General features: G+C 35.4%; 1 protein-coding gene across 1 annotated transcript in view; it reads left to right on the forward strand.

The window, feature by feature from the left end:
- ADGRB3 (adhesion G protein-coupled receptor B3) overlaps window positions 1-22,301 on the forward strand; it is a 454,386-nt gene that overhangs the window by 257,458 nt on the left and 174,627 nt on the right. Inside the window, exons 14-16 of the mRNA XM_026095915.2 lie at window positions 313-388; window positions 7,660-7,762; window positions 12,818-12,861. Of these exons, the coding sequence (XP_025951700.1) occupies window positions 313-388; window positions 7,660-7,762; window positions 12,818-12,861 (223 nt within the window). The remainder of the gene's footprint in view (window positions 1-312; window positions 389-7,659; window positions 7,763-12,817; window positions 12,862-22,301) is intronic.

The raw sequence follows: 22,301 nt of genomic DNA on the forward strand, positions 1-22,301 counted from the left end.
CCAATTTACAAATATCATTGCAGTGCAGATCTGTAACATTAAAGAATTTACTCACTACACATTCAACTCTAAGGACAGTCTTTAGGGATACTTAATTATAAAGGTAAATGAACTAGCATGGACGCTAGTACAAAATGATGGATTTTTTGAAAATGGGATTTTCAGTGGTTTAAATGTATTGATATATACCTAACAGTGTTACATTTTTATGGCAGACTTCCAGGATATAATTCTAAATGATGATGATTTCTTATGAGTTATGCTTGGGAAACACAGAATTTTTTTAGAAAAGTTTTTCTTTGCTCTTTTTAGAACTAGATGAATCAACTGTATTTGTACTTGGAGCAGTGCTGTACAAAAATTTAGAACTCATTTTGCCCACTTTAAGGTAAGAAACTTCTTTACCATAAATACAATATGAATTAAATTTTAAATTTCAGGATCATAACTATACTGTCAAGATAAAAGTAGACAGTGAACAGTGCATATAGGTTGTGTGGGATTTTCATCCACTGTTACTTAAAATATATATCTTTGTCTTGTCTTCATGCTTTGTCGTTTCTCTTATGGAAATAACCTTTTTATCAGATGGGTTTAATTTAAATTTTATCTAATCTAAATTTAGCTTAAGTAAGGAAATGTTCCTCTGGGAGTTTGTACACTGATGTGAGTCAGTGCTCAGGCCACATACACCTGTGCTTCAAACTGCTTGTAAGGTTAGTACAAGTGATCTAGTAATGACATAATAACCTGATATAATAAGGAAGCCTGCTCTCCTTTTACACAAGTCTCTGTTAGTAATTTTCCAAGTCCTTTTTCCATGCAAGCTGCATTCAGAAGGGACAGCAGAACTGTAGTGAGGATCTCTTTTAGAAACAAGACATGCATGCACCTGAACAGCTGTGGTATGTAAGTTATGAGGGCCATACACATACATAAAGAAATAGATGGTCTTTTGTTTTGCTTTTCACCTTCTGGACTTGCTGACAGGCAGTTTGGAAACAACCATTTTCACCCTTCTCAAATTACCGATTAGGTCATTTCATGGTTCATTAATATTAGCTTACTTCACATGATCCTGTGCACCTTTGGTCTACTAATGTCTTTTTGCTGTAAAATAAACTGTTGCATATCATGTCACAATAGCTGCTAATGAATTCAGAATAATTAGAAAGCCATGGGATCCCTCACTCTATTTAACCAAAATTTCAAGTGTTGAAACAAAGGACGGAAAAACAAGTTTTTTGCCAAAATCCATTGGAAACAAAAAAAGTCTCAGTCCAAAGGAAAAAAACTTCCCAGTAAAGTTGTAATGTGCTGTGTGGTGAGCTGCTGCAATTCAAGAGACAGATAGAAATCTCTCTGAGGTAGGAAGCAATTCCAATAGTCTAATGTCCCAACAGGACACCTAGAAGTACTGATGAGAGTCATATGTACTTAGGGCACTGTGTAAGTGACAACTCAACCACTTCCGAAACGTCAGTAAGCACTTTCCATTTGCTGTGCCAATTCCTGAAATTTGCCAGGAAGGAAGAGATGTTTGAGAGAGATGTGTTCTTCTATTCTCTCATATTCAGAGAAATACAGCCAAATGGCTATCATATTCGGCCCTTTTTGGCAGACCTTAAAGACAATCTGCCAGCCCGAGGAAAGCATTGAGGTGGCCATATGCCTTTCAGACCTTTTTGCTGTAAACAGCAATCTGTGATTCTGCCTTTTCAGCTCTCATAGGCTGATAATTTTAATTTACAGAGAACAAATGTGAACCACTGAATGCTGTGTATTTGCCAAGAAGAAAAAGCCATTCAGGGCATTCATTTCATCCTTTAGAGGAGTGAGGTTTATAGGCCTTACTATATCTTCACTAGAATCAATAGCATCTGAAGCAGTGGAATAGGGGCCGAATAGGGACATAAAAGTACAGCAAATTAAGTACTACGGACTATGAAAGAGTGCCTTTCAGTTCTCAATTTTTTGCTTTTATCTGTTCTACTTTCAGCTGGTTATTGATTTCCACAGTGAATTTGACCATTTTTCTGTACCGTTCAGCTTGTAGAGAGGTTTTGTGAGCTTCTAAAACATAATGGTGTAATAATCTACATGTATTTGTTCATAAATGAAGTCTTTAGAAATTCAGATAAGAAGATATCCCACTTTGCCTCTGAATATGTTCAATATTATTTGAATCCAATTCTCAGCTGTCCAAGAAAAGGAAATGAGTAGTGTTACTTTCTCTTATGTATGAGAATAAGGAATAAAAGCCATGATTAATCTGTGATATCAAAATACAACACATATTCCAGGGTACCTCTAGTCTCTTCTTTGTTAGGAGTTTAGCACCTCTGTACTTCCCTCCACTTCTTTAATGTTTATAATGAAGTTATACTGAAACTTTTACAGCTTATATCTCTTACATCATCAGGAAATGTATCACATTGGATTTTTTTGCCCATGGTGATCATATTCAAGATTTGATCTCATGACCTTAAAATAGTAACAATAGTTGCATAAAGGCAACACTATTTTGAACAATTTGAATGCATTCAAACCATTTTAATACTCCTTCAGACACAACTCTAAACTGGAAAAAAAAACCCTGCAACCACGTTTAGTGCTTAATTTGTTGAGCCATTAGACTCGTCTCTAAAATTAGAACTAAAATGAAGGTTTTAAAGGAACCTTTATTCAGAGTGGTTAATCATTTTACACTTGTTTGGGAACATGAGCATGTTAAAATCTCTCCATTCATCCCACTGGGTCTGGAAAAGGTATGTTTTTGTCTGCTTATGTTTTTGAAATGGAAAACAATCATCCTGTATGACTTTATACTCATTATTACTTATGCTAATGTTATTTAACTGTAATAAGCATTATTGTGATAACCATATTTGTGCTGAACATAGTGAAGTGCTTCACCACAATAGCATTATGTACAGAACAAACACTAGAATGTGAAGGAAGGTAATACCATCTGGTTTTTATACAATGCCTAGAAGTGTGGTAGCTATGCACAATGTATCACATTTAAAAAAAGAAAAACATTCTGGATAAGCATCTTATGTGATGTGGTTCTAAATAAAATGACAGTTGACAAAATATGTGAGAATAAAGATAAACAAAACAATGAACTAAGGTAAAACAAGAGTTCAAAGGCCACATGATTTAGACTTGACTATCTGATAAGAGAAGTGACTTCTACTGGCTGCAGTTAAATATTCAGAGAGCTTTAAACACTTCTCATGAGATTTCTGTCCCAGTTTTTTCAGACACCAGGGCAGGAGAAAAATAAATATTTCATTGTATGAAATCCTGCTTTTTGTAGCTTTCAAAAGAATAGTGGTGACACTTTCCTATGCCTTCCTTACTACCAGCACTAAAAGATATGCAAGTTTCTGCATTATCACAAGGGAATTTTTTTGCTTTTCAAAGAAGAAAACAAATTTCTATCAATACATCTTTAGTGAAAATCTTTCAAAGCACCTTACCACAGAGCCCCCATCTGGTACAACACAGGTGTTCTGTGAATATAATGAGGATTTCATTATCTAGGACACTATACAATATATTTCTCAAGTTTCAAAATTAACTACATTTTAGTATATGGACTTGATTTTTCTTGTTTTTACTGGCTTGGAGTCTGTTAACAACAAGTCTTGTAAAGACAATGTGGGATGAGAACTTGGCAATTATACGAATCCAAAAACAAAGCACAAACCTTTCTGAGCAACATGAATAGTCCTAATAGTACATATATGATATTCAAACAATTTTACAAGGACTGTTTAAAGAAGAGGGCAGGGAAGAGAAAAAGTACTTTATTCTCACTTATAGAAATAGAATAATTATTTTCTTCCCATGCACAAGTAAGTAAAGTACATCTAACACACTTTGCTGTATTGCACTGTTTTGTAATGTCATAGAGATCTTTTTTTCTTAATCGTAGAGTGAAATACTGAAATATTCTGAGTATTATAGACTGAGTCATACTTCCATGGCCCTTGCATCCCAGAATATGTATATATTATTGTTAGCATTCACAGAAAATTCTCAGTGTAATACTCATCTAAAAATTTTATATATAATTTGTCTCTTGGGCAATCTGATGGAATATATTGCATATTGCCATACAGTAAGATAGTTTTTAACTTTTCCTCTGCCAAATAAGAACAAATATTGCATCAATGGTTTTGCTGTTCCAAGGTTTTCTTCCTATCACTTATACAAACATCTTGACTTTTCCTGTTAATTCACTGAAACATTCTCTTCCCCTGTCTAAAACTTCATTCCTAAACCATCCGCTTCAAATGCAGCCAAATGTACAGCCAAAAATGCCCTTAGACTTCTTTAGACCAGCTGATGTGCTTTGTTAGACGAGGACAGAATAATCGGCTCTTACTGCATAGCGTTACTACTACAGCATCCATAGTTTTTCTAATATATACACAGCATTTACACATTGAATTTCATTCATGCTGTCTTGGGATAGCAACATGCCTTACTCATATATTCATTTTTCTTGAGTAATGTGAAGTCATTCTGAAAAGGAAAGAAAGCCTGAATTTCCTATCACAAAGAATGAACATGTATACCCTGATATAAAAGAATACCTGATAGAAAAAAAAAGATTTAGTAAAATAACTCTGTTTGTTTTATTAATATTTTTATAAATTCAGATGTGAAAAAAACACTAGGCCACCAGCTCTGAAAGTTCTTTGTTAGAGTTTACTCACTCAAACTTTGTTATCTTGAATCTTCAAGGGTTTATTTAACTATAATTCCCAAGAAATTTAATACATTTTCTGAGTAATCAGTTTCAAAAAAAATTTCAAAAATTTGGCCCTAATATGTGCTTTTCTGGACAGTCAGGGGAAGACCATCTCATACAAGTCATCTCATTAAAGATAACGATTTTTTGATAATCAAGTTTTTTTAGATTTTTAGGGTTTTTTAATAATCAAATGGATCATTCATCATATGATTTACTGTAAGTATGGACTTCTTGTAGGTTCCAGTTTAACATGTCTTTTATGACATATCTGCAGGCATATTACAAAAAATGATTTATGCAAAAAAATTGCATGAAAATCCTGGAATGTGGAGTCAGTGCCCATTTAGAAACACAGTTCCATCATGGATAGAAACTGGGTAGCTATGGGTAACATCTAGGGCCTGGACCTAGGGTAAGCAAGAGACAGGTGATACTGAGAATTGTCCGTTAAGTGCTTAGCTCCCAGCCCCTGAAAGTACCTCCTCTATTCAATGAATTAAGAGTTAGTACAGAATTCACAAATGACAGCAGGCAGCAGGTGGGTGGGTGGATTCGGACAGCTAAGCCTGCCTGTAGGGAATGCCAACAAAAATTTACATCTGAAACCTTGTCTCTCTCCCAGACTTAAAAGCATTTAGTTACAGATCTGATCAGGGCTCTGTGAAGCTTGAAACTGTTTCCTGGGCTTAGATACTTAAATTGTCCTGTCAGATATCAGTGGTAGGCTCACCGTTTTCTTAAAAAAGACAGACGAAGGAGAAAGAGGTAATGGTGAAGTCACTCTCCACCTGCCATATAATAAGGTCTAAGCTAATGCACTTGCGCAGGAAGTGTGAGATGTTGTTCCAAGCATGAGAGGGATTGCAACCCACATATTCTGCCTCCAGGAAAGTTTTGTAAAAGCTGGTTACTTAAATTCCTGAAAAAAGTGTTCTCAGCACTAAGCTGCAGTACAAAAAAATGGTCTTCAATGAAAATACCACGGGCGCTAGTGGTTCTGAAGGAAATTGTTTTGACTGCAACGCTTTGAGCTGAATTCAGTGGTATCTTTTGTGTTATGTGGGTTTAGAATATACTTGCCAGATCACATTCTTCCAGGAACTAATCTAAATGGCTAAAAATGAGATATATAACTAGGCATTCAGCCCAGCCAGGACAGCAGTGAGAGGTACAGACATCATTTCATAGCAATGTAGGCAGTAACATTTATTTTCTGGTGAAAAAGTCTTCTAGGGACTCTTGAGAACCTAACTGGCTAGGCAGGGTTTTTATGAGATCTAGGCAAAATTTATGTACTTAAGTTGCAAGCTAGGCACTTTAAATGGTCTTTTGGATCTTACCCAAGAACCATTAGAAGTGTACCAGAATTAGGTACAGCAATTAATCAGCCACGAAGATTTATTGTGTTCAAGTACATAAGTATCAGCAATTCACTTTTGTAAATTTCCAAAATAGATGAAATCTTTTAATAGCTACTAAGCCCTATTTCCACCAATTATGACCTGTTAGAGAAAAACAGTTTTGTCTTTATGTAGAGTTTTGTTTTAATTTGTTTTAATTATGTCTTACTTGGGAATATTTATGGGTATTCAGCTACTGTATAAGCATTAAGGTTAGTGGTAGTTTCATTACCCCACCTCTGCAGAATTCACTGAAAGTTTGCCCAGTGTTAAATGCTAGTCTGCTAGAGAGATAAGTTTTTGTCAATAAATGTAGCCATGGTGATTCCTGTTTCAGTGATCCAACAAAATGGAATCCTCTTCAAAATACCGTTTCCCAGAGAAAATAAACAATTAAAGCAAAAAAAAAAAAAAGAAAAGAAAAGAAAAGGTTGATATTGTGTATTACATCTAGACTGCCTAGATTATTCTTTGATTGATAATATCTATCCATGAGTAAGTCTTTCTGTGATGTTTCATCCTTTTTTATGTGTGATCAGCACAGTGTTTTTGTTGAAAGCAGCATTATATGCAATGGAAACGTCATAAAGATTACCAAAACAGTCAGTCTGGTAGCCGGTGATTGTTTTAAGCCTGAGGGGGTCATAAGAAGCAAGGATCACAGACATGAACACCATGTCAACATCTCTTTATGCCTGTATTAGCACAACCTTGGAAATACTAGATCTGTCCTAGAAAGGCAGCCACAAAATATGCTGATAGATGTTTTACATAAAAAGAGAGCTGGGTGATGAATTAGAGAAAATTATCCGAAAAATATCATTGTGGGTAAACATGTGCCATAACATAACAGCTAATGAAGTCTGGCATCTGTGAGAAATTCTGATTGTTTTCAGTGGGATTTCAATCAGGGCTCAACTATGGATTATACATTAAAAGACATTTAAATGATGAAGTTGCCCATACATTTACCAAAAGCAACGATTTTTCAAAAAATGGAGCAAGTATGGGGGTTTTTTTTCACAAAAACAGCACAGAACCAACAGATCTGTAGACTCTCCCATGACACTCATCCATCTTCAGATTTTTACAGTTAACACGGAGAAAAAAAGCTAACATAGCACTTTGAAAGAAAAATGACTATCTATCTCATACAAAACACAACTAGCAGGTCTACCATGAGAGAGTTGAATGATATGTATTTAAATGTTGCCTGAATGTTTGTGTCATCAATATGCCTTTATAATTAGTAAATCACACTGGAAGAATGGCGCTTCTGCTATCGTTGTTGCTCTTCAGTCTTTAATGTGTTGGGTATGGTTGGTAACTAGCAACTGTATTTACCACTTCCAAACAAGTATGTTTTCTCACTAAATATTTGGCACAGAAAGTCATTGAAAATATCCATGGGGTACTTCTTTTAATGTAATAGCAGCAGCCTTATTTAATGCTATTAAGTTAAATCTTCCATTTTTTACATGATTTTTTCAGGAATTTTACAGTTGTTAATTCAAAAATCATCGTTGTCACTATACGACCTGAACCCAAAACTACGGATTCTTTTCTAGAGATAGAACTGGCACATCTGTCTAACGTAAGTACAAAGACAGTGGAGATGCATTTCCAAGAGTACGTATCAGATCATATAAGGGAAAGAAGCAGAGTTGTTATAAATGTCTCTTAATAAAATCTGGTTTAATTGCTAAAATTTAAGTCCAGGAATGTTCTAATATATTTTGAAGAGAATGTATGCTTGTTTCATGCATGTGTATATGTAGAACAAAAGTAATTTTTCTGTGATTTTTGAGGTTTTCATTTAAATAGCAGTTTCTATAGAAAAATCTCCATTAGCTGCTTTGATGGATACAATTGATAATGCAGTACTGTGCTGAATGCTTAACCTTTTGTTCCCCGTGTAGGTCATAGAGCAGCATAGTGCTTCAGGCCTTTTCTTCTTCTTCCTTTCATTACATTATATTCAAAAGCCCATTTGTACCTGACATCATGTAGCAGACTTTGAAAAACTACTATGGTTCTGATTCAGCTTGGATTTTTTATAAATCTAAGGGATTTTTGTGCTTTTATTTTTAATTGTGTATTTTTCATCCTGTAGTGTCATATTAAAAATGTTTTGAATTTGAAAAAAATAATTCTGTGAATAATTCGATATGAAAAAATTCACAGTAATATTAATATTTTTTCTTTACGCTGTCAGCACGTAAGATATCCAGGAAAGAATGGTATATAACAGACATTAGTGTAATTTATGTGAAGGCATAAAATATGAACTCTATCTTTTTATATTACTAAGAGTTAGGGTTTACTTTAAATAACGTCATAAAGAGACAATTAGAGAAGAAACAGCTGTTAAAGCTTTAGTAAATAGTACTGTTAGGTAAAGACTGTAAAGCTATGACTTTCTGTTATAGTCAATGGGCCAAATGGTCTCACAGGAACGATTCAGCTTGAGTATGCGGAGTTCCAAATGTTTCAGTCAGCAGCAAATTTGGATTAGTGGCTCCAGGCAAAGGTATGATGGAATCTCTTTGAACTCTAGATCTTTGAGTCACATTTTACTCCAAGTTGGAAGAGACTGACTGTTTTGCCATCAGTCATCATTATGGTCCACCATTCAGTCCCCAGGATAAAGATACTACGAAGAACATCTCACTAATTATTATGAAGTCAAGCAGAAAAAAAGAAAGAGCAGAGGAAAATAAACTGCCCTGACTCCTACCTATAGCCTCTCAGTAAGATTAGAAGTTTATTTATAAGGAATTGAGGAAGGTTTTTGAGAATTGTCTCTGTTTACTTTTAAGAGTTTTTAGGGGAATAGGTTGCTTCCCCCCCCCCCCCCAGCCTAAGTTATATCACATATATTAACAGAAAATCTCAATCTCTAGCATAACTTTTGTTCATGTCAGAAACAGAAATTTCACTAGAAATGTAATGGTGTATATTCTGATGTAGATCACAAATTAATCCTACATATTAAAAAAAAAAAGACCTTTTTGAAATAAAGCATGTGCTTTGATCTCAGATATTGAGAAGAGTTTATGGTATTTCTCAATTTCAGATTTTAATTTCATTATTTTAACAATGATTGTGGAGCTACTCACATGGATTGTAGATAAGGAATATCAGAGTACAACTTTTGTCTTTCAAAATAGGAATGACTAATTGGAAAACTGTGGGGTAGAGGGTAGAAAAAGAATAATGTTGTAATTACTTTTGTCATTAGTCATAGAAAATAAAAAAATAAATAAAATAACAATAGTGAGCTGTGTGTCAGCATTCAAAATACTGATAACCCCATCACAAGCTATTAAAAACAGCACAACACAAACAAGGTTAGACTAAAGAAAGGTTGAGTCAATGTCCCTGCAGTCTGAAATTCTAGAAAATTTCTGCATGCAGAAAAGTAAGGTAAAGCTGGTATTACAGTACATGTAGATTTTGAACATTATATATTAATGACTCACAGATTAATCATGATGCCAATTAAACATGATTAATTATTAAATGGAAAATAAAATAGAAACATTCTATTTCATTTACTTTTTTTGGAATGCATTTTTGGAAAGCATTTTTTGGAATGCCTCTTCTTGTTGTTATTTTTGTTCTTTTCATTACCTTTGGTCTTGAAATGCTGTTCACTATTCAGAATGGTGTGTAACCAAGTAGACTTGATGACTAATTTTTAAGCAACCTCTAAGTATGCCCACACATTTGTTCTTTTACCTCCCTACCCATTTACTAAATTAAGAAATGTTAGCTAAGTGATTATGAAAAAAGATCTGTAGACATATGATCATTTAATAAGAGTTAATAAGTTTAATTCAAATTATCCTTAAAATATTTATATACTCAAAATTTATCATTATTGCTGCATTTTATATTAAAATTAGGCATTAATAAAAACAGAGGGTTATTTTTGGGAGGAAGTGTAAATCACAATTGTATATGATATTTGAAATATAGCATGGTATTTGGATTTTCAGAGAAATTCAAATAAATAATATAGAATTAACCATAGTGAGAATGTAGGTTGTAATATGTTGTTTAGAAAACATGATATTTATTCTTATTCACTGTGACCACATATCGACAAATGTGATCACATTTTCCAGTAGTTCAACTGAAGAGATCCCAAAGCCATCTTTTAAAAACTACACAAACAAAACTCTGTTTGCTCTAGAGAGAATATGAACTATCGTCCTTTAACTTCACAGAACATTTACTCAAGAGACACTAAAGTAGTAAGCCAGCAGTAGCATAGGACATCAAGCTTTTAATGAAGCTGAAAACAGTTGGCATTGTGCTGCATAGCTTTCAAAGTTGCCAATCACACCTTGAAAGTTCAATTTTATGTGCTGGGCAGAGATATATACACACACTCACACATGTATGTCTGTGTTGAGTATATCCAAGTCCTGTATTGTAGCGTATAAATCTATACTGCAACAGTCATAAACATTAGCAGACACAGTAGCTGCTTCCTTAGTTGCAGCTAAGTGATTAACTGGCAAGAACTGAGATGAAAGGTTGCTGCCTTCATGGAATGGGTTGGCTCATCAACAGCAGTATGAGGAGATATTGCCAAAAGGCCAGACCCAGAAATACAGTGAAAAAGGGAATACATAGGTTAAAAGCTACAAAGAAATCAGGAAGACAGGCTTCCTGTAATGCTTGCAATGCTCGAAGGGTGTCTGACATGGATACCAAATGAGTAAGTTCTGGAAGGCTGCTGTGCCCTTGCTAGCATCTGCACCTGGCAGTGCAAACTCTCATACAAGACCTTTTTAAGGAGTAGGAGTGATATTTATCTTGATTTATCTTTCCTTAATAACTGCAATGGCCAAACATATGCATTTTTTTACCTGAATCCATTCTGAACAGTGAAGCATATGATCTGACAGCCACACAGTTTTACTGTGTGATTTCTGTGAAGACTCTTACTTCGTTATGTTTTGGGGAATTTTGTAGAATGCAACTTCTTTTTCCTGTCATTTTTTCTGAAAGCATTTTTGAATTCTATCTTCTTGCACTGTGGAATAGCTACCATAAACTGTCCAATATTCATATTTATCTCAGATATGCAGTGCCTTATTACAATTTAGCTAAAGGAGTATCTTTTAAATATGCTTATGGCTATATCAGGTTGCATGGAGATGGCTTTCTTCACATAGCCTTAGGACACAAATTAATACCCTTAAAAAAAAAAAAAAGGTTAATTCTGCACCATTAATTTGTTGAACTTAAGTCTTATTCTTCTGTCTCCTGTTGTATCGACATAGCTGAACACTTTTGGGTAGTGATGCAGGACATAGTCTCTGAATCTTTATGTGCCTGTTGTTCAATGCTTTGTCCTGTGTGCTCTTCACTCCTCCTCTTTTCTATATTATAAATTTCTATGGGAATGTAAAATCCTTTATTTATCTTTGTAGAGTGCTCTGTTAATTTAAAGTGCTATAAGTATATGTTGGCTTTAAATATTTATACTCTATTCATAAAATTCAATGCAGTCAGCAAAATACTGAAGCAGAGGATCGAAATTTCCTTAAATAACTCTGTTACAGGCCTCTTCAGAAGGGCGTTTTTCTCTTTGATAAAGAGGTGGGTGGAAGAATTCAAATATTTAATAGATGTTTTATTTCACAGGTTGCCATCTTTTTTTCTATAAATAAAATGATATTGGGCTGTCTCCTGTCTGTGTGAACTAGACATAAGAAAATAGTTCGTTCCACCTTTTTCTTCAAATTGTTTGTGATTTTTTTAAATATGTGTTGCTGTTCTGTATTATGTAGCTAATGTATTTGTATAGCTATGAGTTCTCTGAATATCCAACATTTATGACGGGAATATAATTTTGCAGTTTTTAGTTAGTCGGGGGCTACTAAGTCAATCTGAGTTCTGTTAAAGGAAGGTTTATAGGAATAGGACTACAACTTGGCTTTCAATTTTGTCTTAACTCTTCATAGGCAGAAAAATAAGCAAGTAATAACAAAGAAATTTCTGTTTCCTAAAACTTTACTTACAGTTTAATGGTGTGTAATAAACCAAGATAACTATCCAGTACTAAATCAAGTCAGAAATTTTCCACTGACTTGGAAGAGTTTGGAGCTGAGATGGTAGAGCTGAAGAAAAAAAATATTTTGAGCAAAAAAATCTGTGCTGATTTAGGCCCAGAATGACAAAAGTGCATAAGTATCAAATGTGGGGGCATCTGAAATCTCAGCATCCAGCCATTTTGCCCAAGATATGCCAAAAATGAAAGGCATTACTCTTTTTATCATCCAAGCTCTCCAGGGACCTAAAGTTCCATTTCTGAGCACACACAGAAATGTTTGGTCAAATCAAGACTTAACAGGTTAACGCTTATATTTCAGTTCTATTGGGATATACCAAATTGACAACTTTATGCTTATCTTATCTAAGAGCTACAATCCAGGTGACACTCTGCTTTGAGGTTCAAGTGCTTTTTAAATATTTTACAGGAAACAGTCTTTACCTTTTGCAATTTCAGTGATACTGATTCACCAGGATATAAGCATAATCTTACAGGAGGAGACCAGAATAAATTATTAGGTCAAGCGTGATATATCTTTTGTATACCAGTAACTAATGGTTTTGTCTGCTTGCTTTTTAGGGTACATTGAATCCTTACTGTGTGCTGTGGGATGATTCAAGAACGTAAGTGACAGATGTTTGTTTCTATTACTATGGATTAAATATTCCACAGCACCTAATAATATTTAAGTAGCCAGTCAGTAAATGGGTCAGTATGAGGGCAGGGAAAATGAACTGATCACAGAGTGAAAGTACTGGATTCTCCAATCACAAGATTTCCTTTCCACAGCTATGAAAATAGAAATACATCTCATCAGCAAGAGGTTACTCACATCATAGTAATTTTAACTTGCCTTTCCGGGTTTAAAATGGGGGTGGCTAAGAGCTATAGGCCCTTGATGACTAGTTGCTGGACAACATGTGAGTGGGTAAATGATCAGACAGATAACTAAGGAAGGCTCCCACTTGCTGCTACCACAGTGAGAAAAATCATTGTCAAGTGTGATACCCACAGGAAACTTCATTTTAGTTGGTGAGAGTTTCCATTTCACTTTAAATAAAATAATAGTTAAGTTGTATACAAAATAATGATAACTTGCTAATAGTCCTCTGCTATTTTTTTCAGTGTGCCTCTCTTTTGTAGCAAAACAGAAAAAGTCAATGTAAAGAAGCAAAGCAGAAAAACTAGTGTGGTTTAGAGAGAATTGCAAGTTTCTGCAATTGTAATTTGTAGTTGTAATCTGCAGTTGTAATTTGCAATATTAACCTTTTACGGTAATTAGGGCTATCTTGTCTCCCATTAAAGTTGAGGTGAATTTTTCCTAAGCATAGAATAACTATTTCAGGAAGGGTTGCTATGTGGTTGCCATATTCATTTATTTTTCAAATGATGATATGCTTCTAGTCGAGATACATTATGTATATATCATTTTACAGAATTTTCCATACTGTTATGAGCTTTATGCCTATGATTTTGGGAGTGGTTTTATCCTTCAGTCTGGATTCATAGCAGTACACAGGTGACTGACATACAACATGATAGTGTATAAATGAGAAACTTCAGACATGGTACTAGAAATCACTCCAAATACAGGTGGTGCCATAGTCTATGCCTTTAAGAAAAGATCATAATGCTTTTATTTATCAGCAACATCATAATGTTCCATTTCTGTAAAATGTGTGGAGATTTGATTTCATATATTATTATGCACATATAGATTTCGAACATTTTGTAACCTATTCTTTGTTTCCTCACCACAATGCTTTGCATACACATTAGCAGTATGGTGCTTTATTTGCTTTTTTTTTTTACATGCATTGCTTTAAGTACCACATATTTATAGCACGTGCCTCAGTTTCATTGGTCTAGACCAGAATATCAAAGGCATATTTGTATGAAATTGGACTACAAAAAAAATATATTTGCATGGTGGGAGGAAGGTTTAGCAGTGTGATGCGAAGGTATCATGCAGGTATTTGGGATGAATGTGTGAAGCCATCACAAACGTATGGTATGTTGTATTTTGTGCTTGCCACTTGTTTTGCATTCGCTTAAAACTGTTTATGGAAAGGTTTAGTGGTACATATTAGTACTGGTTTCGGCAAGCTTCAGAACCTAGAATGAAATAGTGAACTTCTGAAATGTCTAAAATTTATGTAAAATAGTCTGAGGTGATGAGGGAGAAACCCAAGCTTTTGGATGCTGTAGGATATATGTTCTAGTCTTATTATTTAATAGTAGCTGTTGAAGATGTTCAAAAATTTGAAGTATTAGTGGTATTCTTAGAGATATATCTGTCTTGAAAAGTTATATGAGCCATCAACTGTTCAAGATAAGACATGACATATCAGTAATTTCTGCATGGACAGCACTGTCATATGTTTTACCCGCGTGTGTTATTTTATGAGACTGTTACATTATCTATTACCTGAGTATGTAATCTGATAATCCAGTAGTAATAGGAGCATAATTCAATTTTTCCCCCTCCATCTCTTAAGAAAATGTCTCTAATGCTATCTGTGGGGGCATTACTTGATTCAAAATTTTATTTTTGCAATGCTGTTTCTTTTAGTTTTGGAGTATATTATTTGTGTCTACTTTAGTGTATTACAGAATTTGCAGCCTGACATTGTGAGTTTTAAATTATCATGAAAGCTCCTAGAATGCTGGATGGGTTCCTATTGTTTATAAATCTTAATAAATAAATATGTACAGAACTATACAATTGGCTAGGTGCCTTATGATGATGTTGGGTTCTTGGTGGCTCGTTTTCCTTTTACTTTTTCTGCTTTTCACTAAAGCCTCAGGAACTGGCCACTCTCAGCAGCAGGCAAACAGATTTAATGAATTAATAGCTTTATCCATGTTGCAAATCCCACAGAACTCTGCTGTGCTCATGTCCTTCAAAAGTGGCTGATTTTTGTATAACCAGAATTTGGCAAGGGCTTTGGAATTAATCCAAGAAAAACTAGTCTGCTTTTACTTGAAGGTGTTTAGCTAATCAGTGTTCTATATTTAAATAGGTGCTTTAACGATTTTCAGAAGAAAATGATGTTTGGTTTTATCATCAGCATCCTGCCAGCAGAAACCTCTAATGTTTTTTGCCAACTTTTAGGACACTTCTCCTACATCTTTATCTCCTTGCACTGCAAATCCATATTTGCTAAATGATACTTTGCTCCACTTGTCAGTGCAATACTCCGACAACAGAGGAAACTTTGTCTACCTGATGTGCTTCACAGGAGACTGATCAGTGATTAACAGTTCGTTTTTCACCCATCCTTGAAGAAAGTCCTGGATCTGTATGCTTTTTGATCACAGCAAGATCTTCAAACCTGTTTTTCTGCCATTGCTATTTGTGGCTATTTGGTTAGCCCAACTTTGGCAAAAGCAGTATTAATCCATTTTTTCTATGAAATTAAATGATAGCCCTTTCTCTTTGATAATGCTTTAGGTTTTCCATTCATCTGTCAAGCTAGAAGGCTTGTGTCCTCTCCATAGGCAGCTACTCAGATGTGTGTATAAGATTGAGACAGTACAACTAAAGAATAAAAGCTTATGGCATGCATTATAGAGAACAATCTCAAATACTAATAATTCAGCATTTTCTTTCAGTTAATGCTCCCAAAATAAGTAGAACATCTGTCTGTGTCAGTTAAACCAGGCTGGTTTTGAGTTCTTGTGTTTTCTTTAGTATTTCCAGCTTCCGTACATGAAACCGGTAGCATCAATTGTATGAAAGTTGTGATTATTTTTTTTTTCCACAGAAATCTGAGTGGTATATTTTTCCATTCAATTCACATACTTTGTACTTCTGAGTGTTGGCCTTCAGTAAAGTCTTAGGACACTGACTGCTTTTCCTTTCAGTGCATGGGAAAATGTGTGGAATATTTTTAATTGACATTCTGATGAGAAAAATTTTCCTTAAAACACGCAAACTAAAACTCAAGAAAGAAATGTACCTTTTCTGCTTTGCATTGTCTGGCATAAATGAACTAGCCCTGCTTTCAAGAACTGTTTGTGATACATAAATTCCAGTGTGTTATTCCTCAAAGAGAAAGAAGTTTGTCAGGTCCTAGGGCTGATTTTCCCACAGCAATGAAGTGATTGTCAAGGTTTTGAGATGAAACCAAACTCCTGAAAGTTTCTCTCATTACCTCTTACCTCTTGGGAAAGGAAATAAAAGGGGGATGAGGGACACAGCAGAGCTTCAGCTAGCAAGTAATCCAATGATTAGAGCACTTAACTGGGGACTTGAGGGGCCTCAGTTCTTCATTTTATATAAGTTTTTGAGGAGTTTGAAACATGAATCACAGAAGTGACCTATGCCCACTGAACTATCGGCTCTGCTGGAGTGTGTTACTCAACTTCTCCTGCTGTAACTGTTCCATATTATTTAGGAAAACATTCATGTGGTGGAGAGCTGAGTCCCAGCAACTCTTTAATTTTGCCTACCTTTCCATGTGTTTGTCGCCATGCCACACCTAGATCTTAGCCATATCAATGTCAGGGTTTCTTCCTAGTGTTATTTGTCTAGGTAAGGCTGTATAAGCCAGGCGGATCAAAGAGTCCAAATATGTATGCATAAATTTCCATTATAGCGTGTCACTGAAAAAATGTAACTTGAATTAATTATGGCATAGGGTACTATGTAAATTAGGGTGCCAGATCAAGCCCATGGTGGTTATTCATATTTAGAGACCCAGGCACAACTGAATGGACTTTGCTATTTTGAGTAAATTCTCCACACTGCTACCTACCTAAACAAATGACAAAAGCAGTGAGATGGATATCAGCAGGATGGAACTAGTGATCTGCAGTTCTGCTGTACAGAAGATATCTACAACAGCAGTAAAAAAAGCATGATGTACTATATAGGTAAGCATGTTTCCAAGATGAACTGAAGTCTTACTAGGTCAGAAAGGTACTGTGGAACACCTTGAGTCCTAATTGTTCCCCTGACTGCTGCAAATTAGTGTTGCAAGGATAATGAGAGAACAACATAAAAAGGAGAGTTGCAGAAAGAATTTGAAAACAATCTGCTACCTTTTTTGCATTTTGCAGACAGCAGAGCTATCTGCCCCAAGAAAGTGCCTTTCACACAGAGACAGCTACCCTGACCGCTGATGTTCTCCTTATCAGTCTTTTTTCTCGCTTATGAGCTCAGCCTCACCATAGCGTCTTTTTCTCCAGAAGAAATGACATCAGAAGAATCTTCCTTAAATTGGGTGGTGGAAGCACGGTCTTTTGGTTAGACAACAGTCTGGTCCCAAAATCACGTTTCTGATTATTTAGCTTTCTTGGAAATGTGTGGTAATTAGAGCAGCACTTCTGCCCATTAGTTCTTACAAGCAGAACTTTCTACCTCAAAGATGATGAGCAGTATTGCAGAAATGTTGCTGCAACCCTTGGTTCTAGCTTCCTGCCTGTTTCTGGGACCTCTTGAAATTGATAACTCATTTGCAGAAATGCCTGTTTTATATTTCTATTCTTGAATATAGAATTATCTGTATTTCTCAGTTGCCCTTTCTTAGTTGCCTTAGCTGCCACACTGCTGATGAGAACGTCCTTTTCAAAGAGGGGCACCCTGTATCTAAAGGAGCTCTCTCACTTGAGCCTTTCGTATGAAACACATGCTACAAAATGTGCGATTGTTTAGTGTAACCACCAGATGCAAGGCTTTTCTGACCCTCTGCTTAGGTGCCTGAGGAGCTTTTAAAGTGGGCAAGTAATTTTAATGGGCTCCAGAATCTGGCAGTCTGGTTCACTAGGCTGTTTGAACAGCTCTCTTGAACTGACTACCTTCTCTGATGCCTAAATCTATGACAGGGGCCATAACAGATGGTCTGTATGCAGCTCTAGGACCCATAAAAGTTAGGCCTGGCTAAGTTAGACAGTCGTCTTAGTGGATCCAGACCCTGGATTTTTGACTCAGCGTAAAGTACTCAAAATGCTATAAGGGGCCAGAAAGTAGGTACTACAGTACTGAGCACTGTGAGCATCATTTTGAAATGTAACACTCAGCTAATACCGTAACGATGAGCACATGGAGGGATGAGTGGAAAAATGGATAATTAGAATGAGATGACTTCTTACATGGGACTTCCAATGATCACCAACTAATTAAAAAACAATGCAGTTGGTATCTGTTCTTTTAGAAATGTGTTTTATGTAATGTGAGCACATCTGCTCTCCTCGGGAAACTGTCATTTGTTGCAGGCACACTCAACAGCTGTACACAGTGCAACATGACATTTCACAGCACTGGGTAAAGAAAGGGCTTTTAGGATTCTGTGGATCTTTTCTGCCAATTGCTGCAGAAGGATGTTACAACAGTATGATAGCTTTTTATTTGTCCATATGTGTACCCATAGCAGCTTGTGCCTGCTGAATATACAGTTTGCAGAAGCACAGTGCAATTAGCTGAAATTTTTAATACTACTAGGATTTTGACCTGATTCAGTTTTAGTTTAGGGCAAGCAGTAGGTCTGCTCTATTTTTTTTTTCCGTTGCCATATCTGATTTACAGTGACAGTGGTTTAGATTTTCTACCCTGAAGCTATGTGAAACTATGAATACCTACATGTGAGAAATGAGAAATTGTATAAATTTATATAACTTCAGGAATTCACTCCAGACTTATTTTATGACATCCTCTATTAAAAGAGGATTTTTTTAAAAAAAAGCTTATAATGACTTTTCTTTTATTATCCCCAAGAGCTTTTGAATTGTTTTTTTTCCTTGTTGTCCCTGGATAGATTTGGCTATGGTTGCAGAGAAATGGTCCATAAAGGAATTTGTGCAATGCAAATAGAGAAGTATCTGCCAATTACACTGTGATTTTTTCCCACAGATTTGTCTGCAGGGCAGAATGCAACTCCACTGTAGGATAGAAGCCTGCATGCATACCAGCAAAATAACTTTTGCATTTTGTTGCCTCATAGTAAAATTGGCAGCAAACACTGATCTGCTTTGTTCCTCTCTCCACTTCATTTTTTAAAGCTACCGTGATGGGCTATTTCAGTTAATCTTTAATTGGGTTAGGCTTGCAAGCCTTTGAAAATATGTTCAGGAAGAGTCTTTACAACTCAAGTCAAAATGTTGCAAGCTAATAATTGAATAGTTAGGGTATCCTAAATCAGAATTCACCTCTGAAAATACGAATGGTAGCCCCTTCTTACTTTGCATTGTTCTACAGTCATTTTATTTTGGTCACCAGAAAGATAGGGAGGAAACAGGTTTATTGTAAGTAAAATAGAAAATTAGTGACAGTAATTTATATAATTATAGCTTGGCAATTAGTGCCAGCTGAAGATTTGATTGTTCCATTGCTTTTAGTCTGACTTGTTGGTCCTGCTTTTAGGAAAGTCAGACTTTGCTTCCTTCATATTTCCAAGGCAGTGAATTTGCTTTTTGTGTTAGTTTCTATGCTTATATCTGTGAAATGTAATGAAAGAGTTAATATTAATGAACTTATTCAACAGATAATTGTTAAATCTTGAGTATCTACTTTTATAAAGATCATTACATAATGGAGTCTGTATAATAGCACACTGCATAATCTTCTGTTCCTTGTAGTCTTACATAAAGGATTGCTCAGCTAAGGTACGATTCTATAGAATCATATTCTTTGGAGATAACTTTTTCATTAAAACAGTCTGGAATGAAAAACCTGATCCAAACTTGATTGCAACCAACTGAAAAGCTTTGACTGATTTGAATCAGATCAGATCAAGTGACAAACCACTGCTCAAGCTGGGTAAGACCTAAATTTAAAAATTCACTTATGATGACTGCTGAGATTGTACTGTAATGCAGAAGTACTTGGTCCTGAAATATGTAGATATTGCACAACATAAAATAGAGTACCTTTATATTGAAAAAGAGACAGACACAAGATTTTCTTTACTTAAGTCATATACAAAATGAATCAGTATATATGGGAGGAATTTATAATTTAGTTCTTTTTTATCGCACTGCTTTTCACAAACACCTACGCTACCACGAACAGAGTTTACATGGCCTGCTGAGAATTGCAGCAAAAAAGGAAATTAAATTAATTCTTGCTAGTAAGTTTGCTTTCTTTTTAATTTTTACTGAATGATTAATCAACTCCATGTTTGAGAATTCAATTGCTATTTATTGCTTGCATGTAAACGCCAATTTTAGAGAACTATAAATAGTGGTTTCTTGCAATATCAGGCAACTGAAATGTGGATAAAGAGAGCTAGTGGTTGTAGCTTCATAATCAAATTTAAAGATTTGATTTGAATTCTTGATGGCTTTTTAGCACACAGAGTACAGTGAGTACACAGAAGATGATAATCTAAACAATTTGAATAAGGTTTAGAACAGAGGATAAGTTGGTCATAATTTGGTTTCATATTGATGTTTCCAGAAAAATTCATGGATGTAAACAAATCTGATAAGAGGTGAACCTTGTTTTACCTACTAATACCTCACCATCAATGCAACAGCATGGAATCTGTGATCCAACATGATACTGGACTTGATTGTAATTATGTTATATAGGAGACTTCTGTAAGCTATATTGGAGTTGGTGAACACTGTCTTCCTCTACAAGATTCAATCCAAGACAGTTATCAACCTTTCTCATTTGTATTTTGCAATTCTTACAGTTCTTTACACCTGTAGATTTCAAAAAAATTTACAGAAGGGGTCGGTATTGTCCTCTCTCTCTTACAGATAGGGAAGTTAGGGCAAATGAGAGCAAGCTGTTTGTTCAAGGTCACTCATCAAGCCCTGGCAGAGATAGAGCTCCAAACTCGTGGCTCTGAGTCTAGCTGCTCTCAAAGTTCTCATGATGCAGAACTCTAAAGGTTACAAAATTTTATAATGATATTTCTTATTTTTTCTCATTTATTCTGATGAGCTCATGATTGTTGCCATCCCTGGAGAATTTAGTTGTCTGTTTATCTGACAGAAGTAGTGCAACAGAACTAAAGGTGTTTGTATTATGTCTTATTTAAACAATAGTGTAATATACTTGAATCACCCATGAAGATGAAAAGTTTGAGGGGTATTACCTCTCCATGTGAGAAAGAGCTATGGGAAGTACCCTTCTGCCATTCACTCCTATCCCTTTGTCAATAGGGAAACAATTTCAATACTGCCATATCTGCCTTGTGTCTAGATTATTTTAGATGGATTATTTTTAATGCTGGAGGTTAGGTTGCTGTTTGGTCTCATTCTACTTTAATGCTTGTTACTGAGATATTTTATTGTAAGGGTATTGATTCTGCCAGGTTATATTGGTGGCATAGCTACCTTAGCTATACTAATATCACATACACTGTTGAACAGTTGTTAACATTTTACTAACTCTTAGGCTAAAATGTCATCCTCTTGCCTGTGCAAGGTGTGTCCAAGGAAAGAGCCATGGAATTACATGCAAGTAACTAAGGATGGAATTGTGCTCAAAGACTTTGACTTGTCCTGGTCTGCACTACTGTAATTTTACGAGTATGATAGAGTACACCAATAGAAAAGTGACATATGGGATCAGAGCTAGGTACTTGACCTAGAAAAGACATTTTGCATTGAAAGCCAAATATGAGGTACTCAGAAATCCCAATCAGTTGTCACATAACTCTTCTGGAACCTGCTTTCCTTAAGAAAACTAGGTTTCCACAACCAAACTACTCATGCCTTGGCAGGATAGTGCAATTGCCAGGACCTTCAGACTGTGCATTCACTGTAACTCAGGCCCATATTACAGAGCTGCTATTGCTCCCACATTGCCCCAATAAATATTTAAGGCTTACAAGATAGTGCATTTGATACCACAAAAAAGTCCCAAGTAGGAGACTGTAAGAAGGAACATCACACAATTTTTAAAGAATTTTTTTTTCTTCTTTAAGTATGCCTACTTTCAAGACTACACATGAGAGTATATATATCCTCAAACAAGTAAGGTGACTAAACCAATTTTCTCAGTGTTTCCTGCTGGCTACTTCACATAGTCTCTGATCCGACTTTTGTGAATCCTTTGGTTGCAGGATTAGTATGAATCTCACTCATATGTTGTATAGGAGTTTGGAAA

This window comes from Dromaius novaehollandiae, chromosome 3 (genome assembly GCF_036370855.1).
Source record: "Dromaius novaehollandiae isolate bDroNov1 chromosome 3, bDroNov1.hap1, whole genome shotgun sequence".
In the NCBI taxonomy this organism is placed as follows: domain Eukaryota; kingdom Metazoa; phylum Chordata; class Aves; order Casuariiformes; family Dromaiidae; genus Dromaius; species Dromaius novaehollandiae.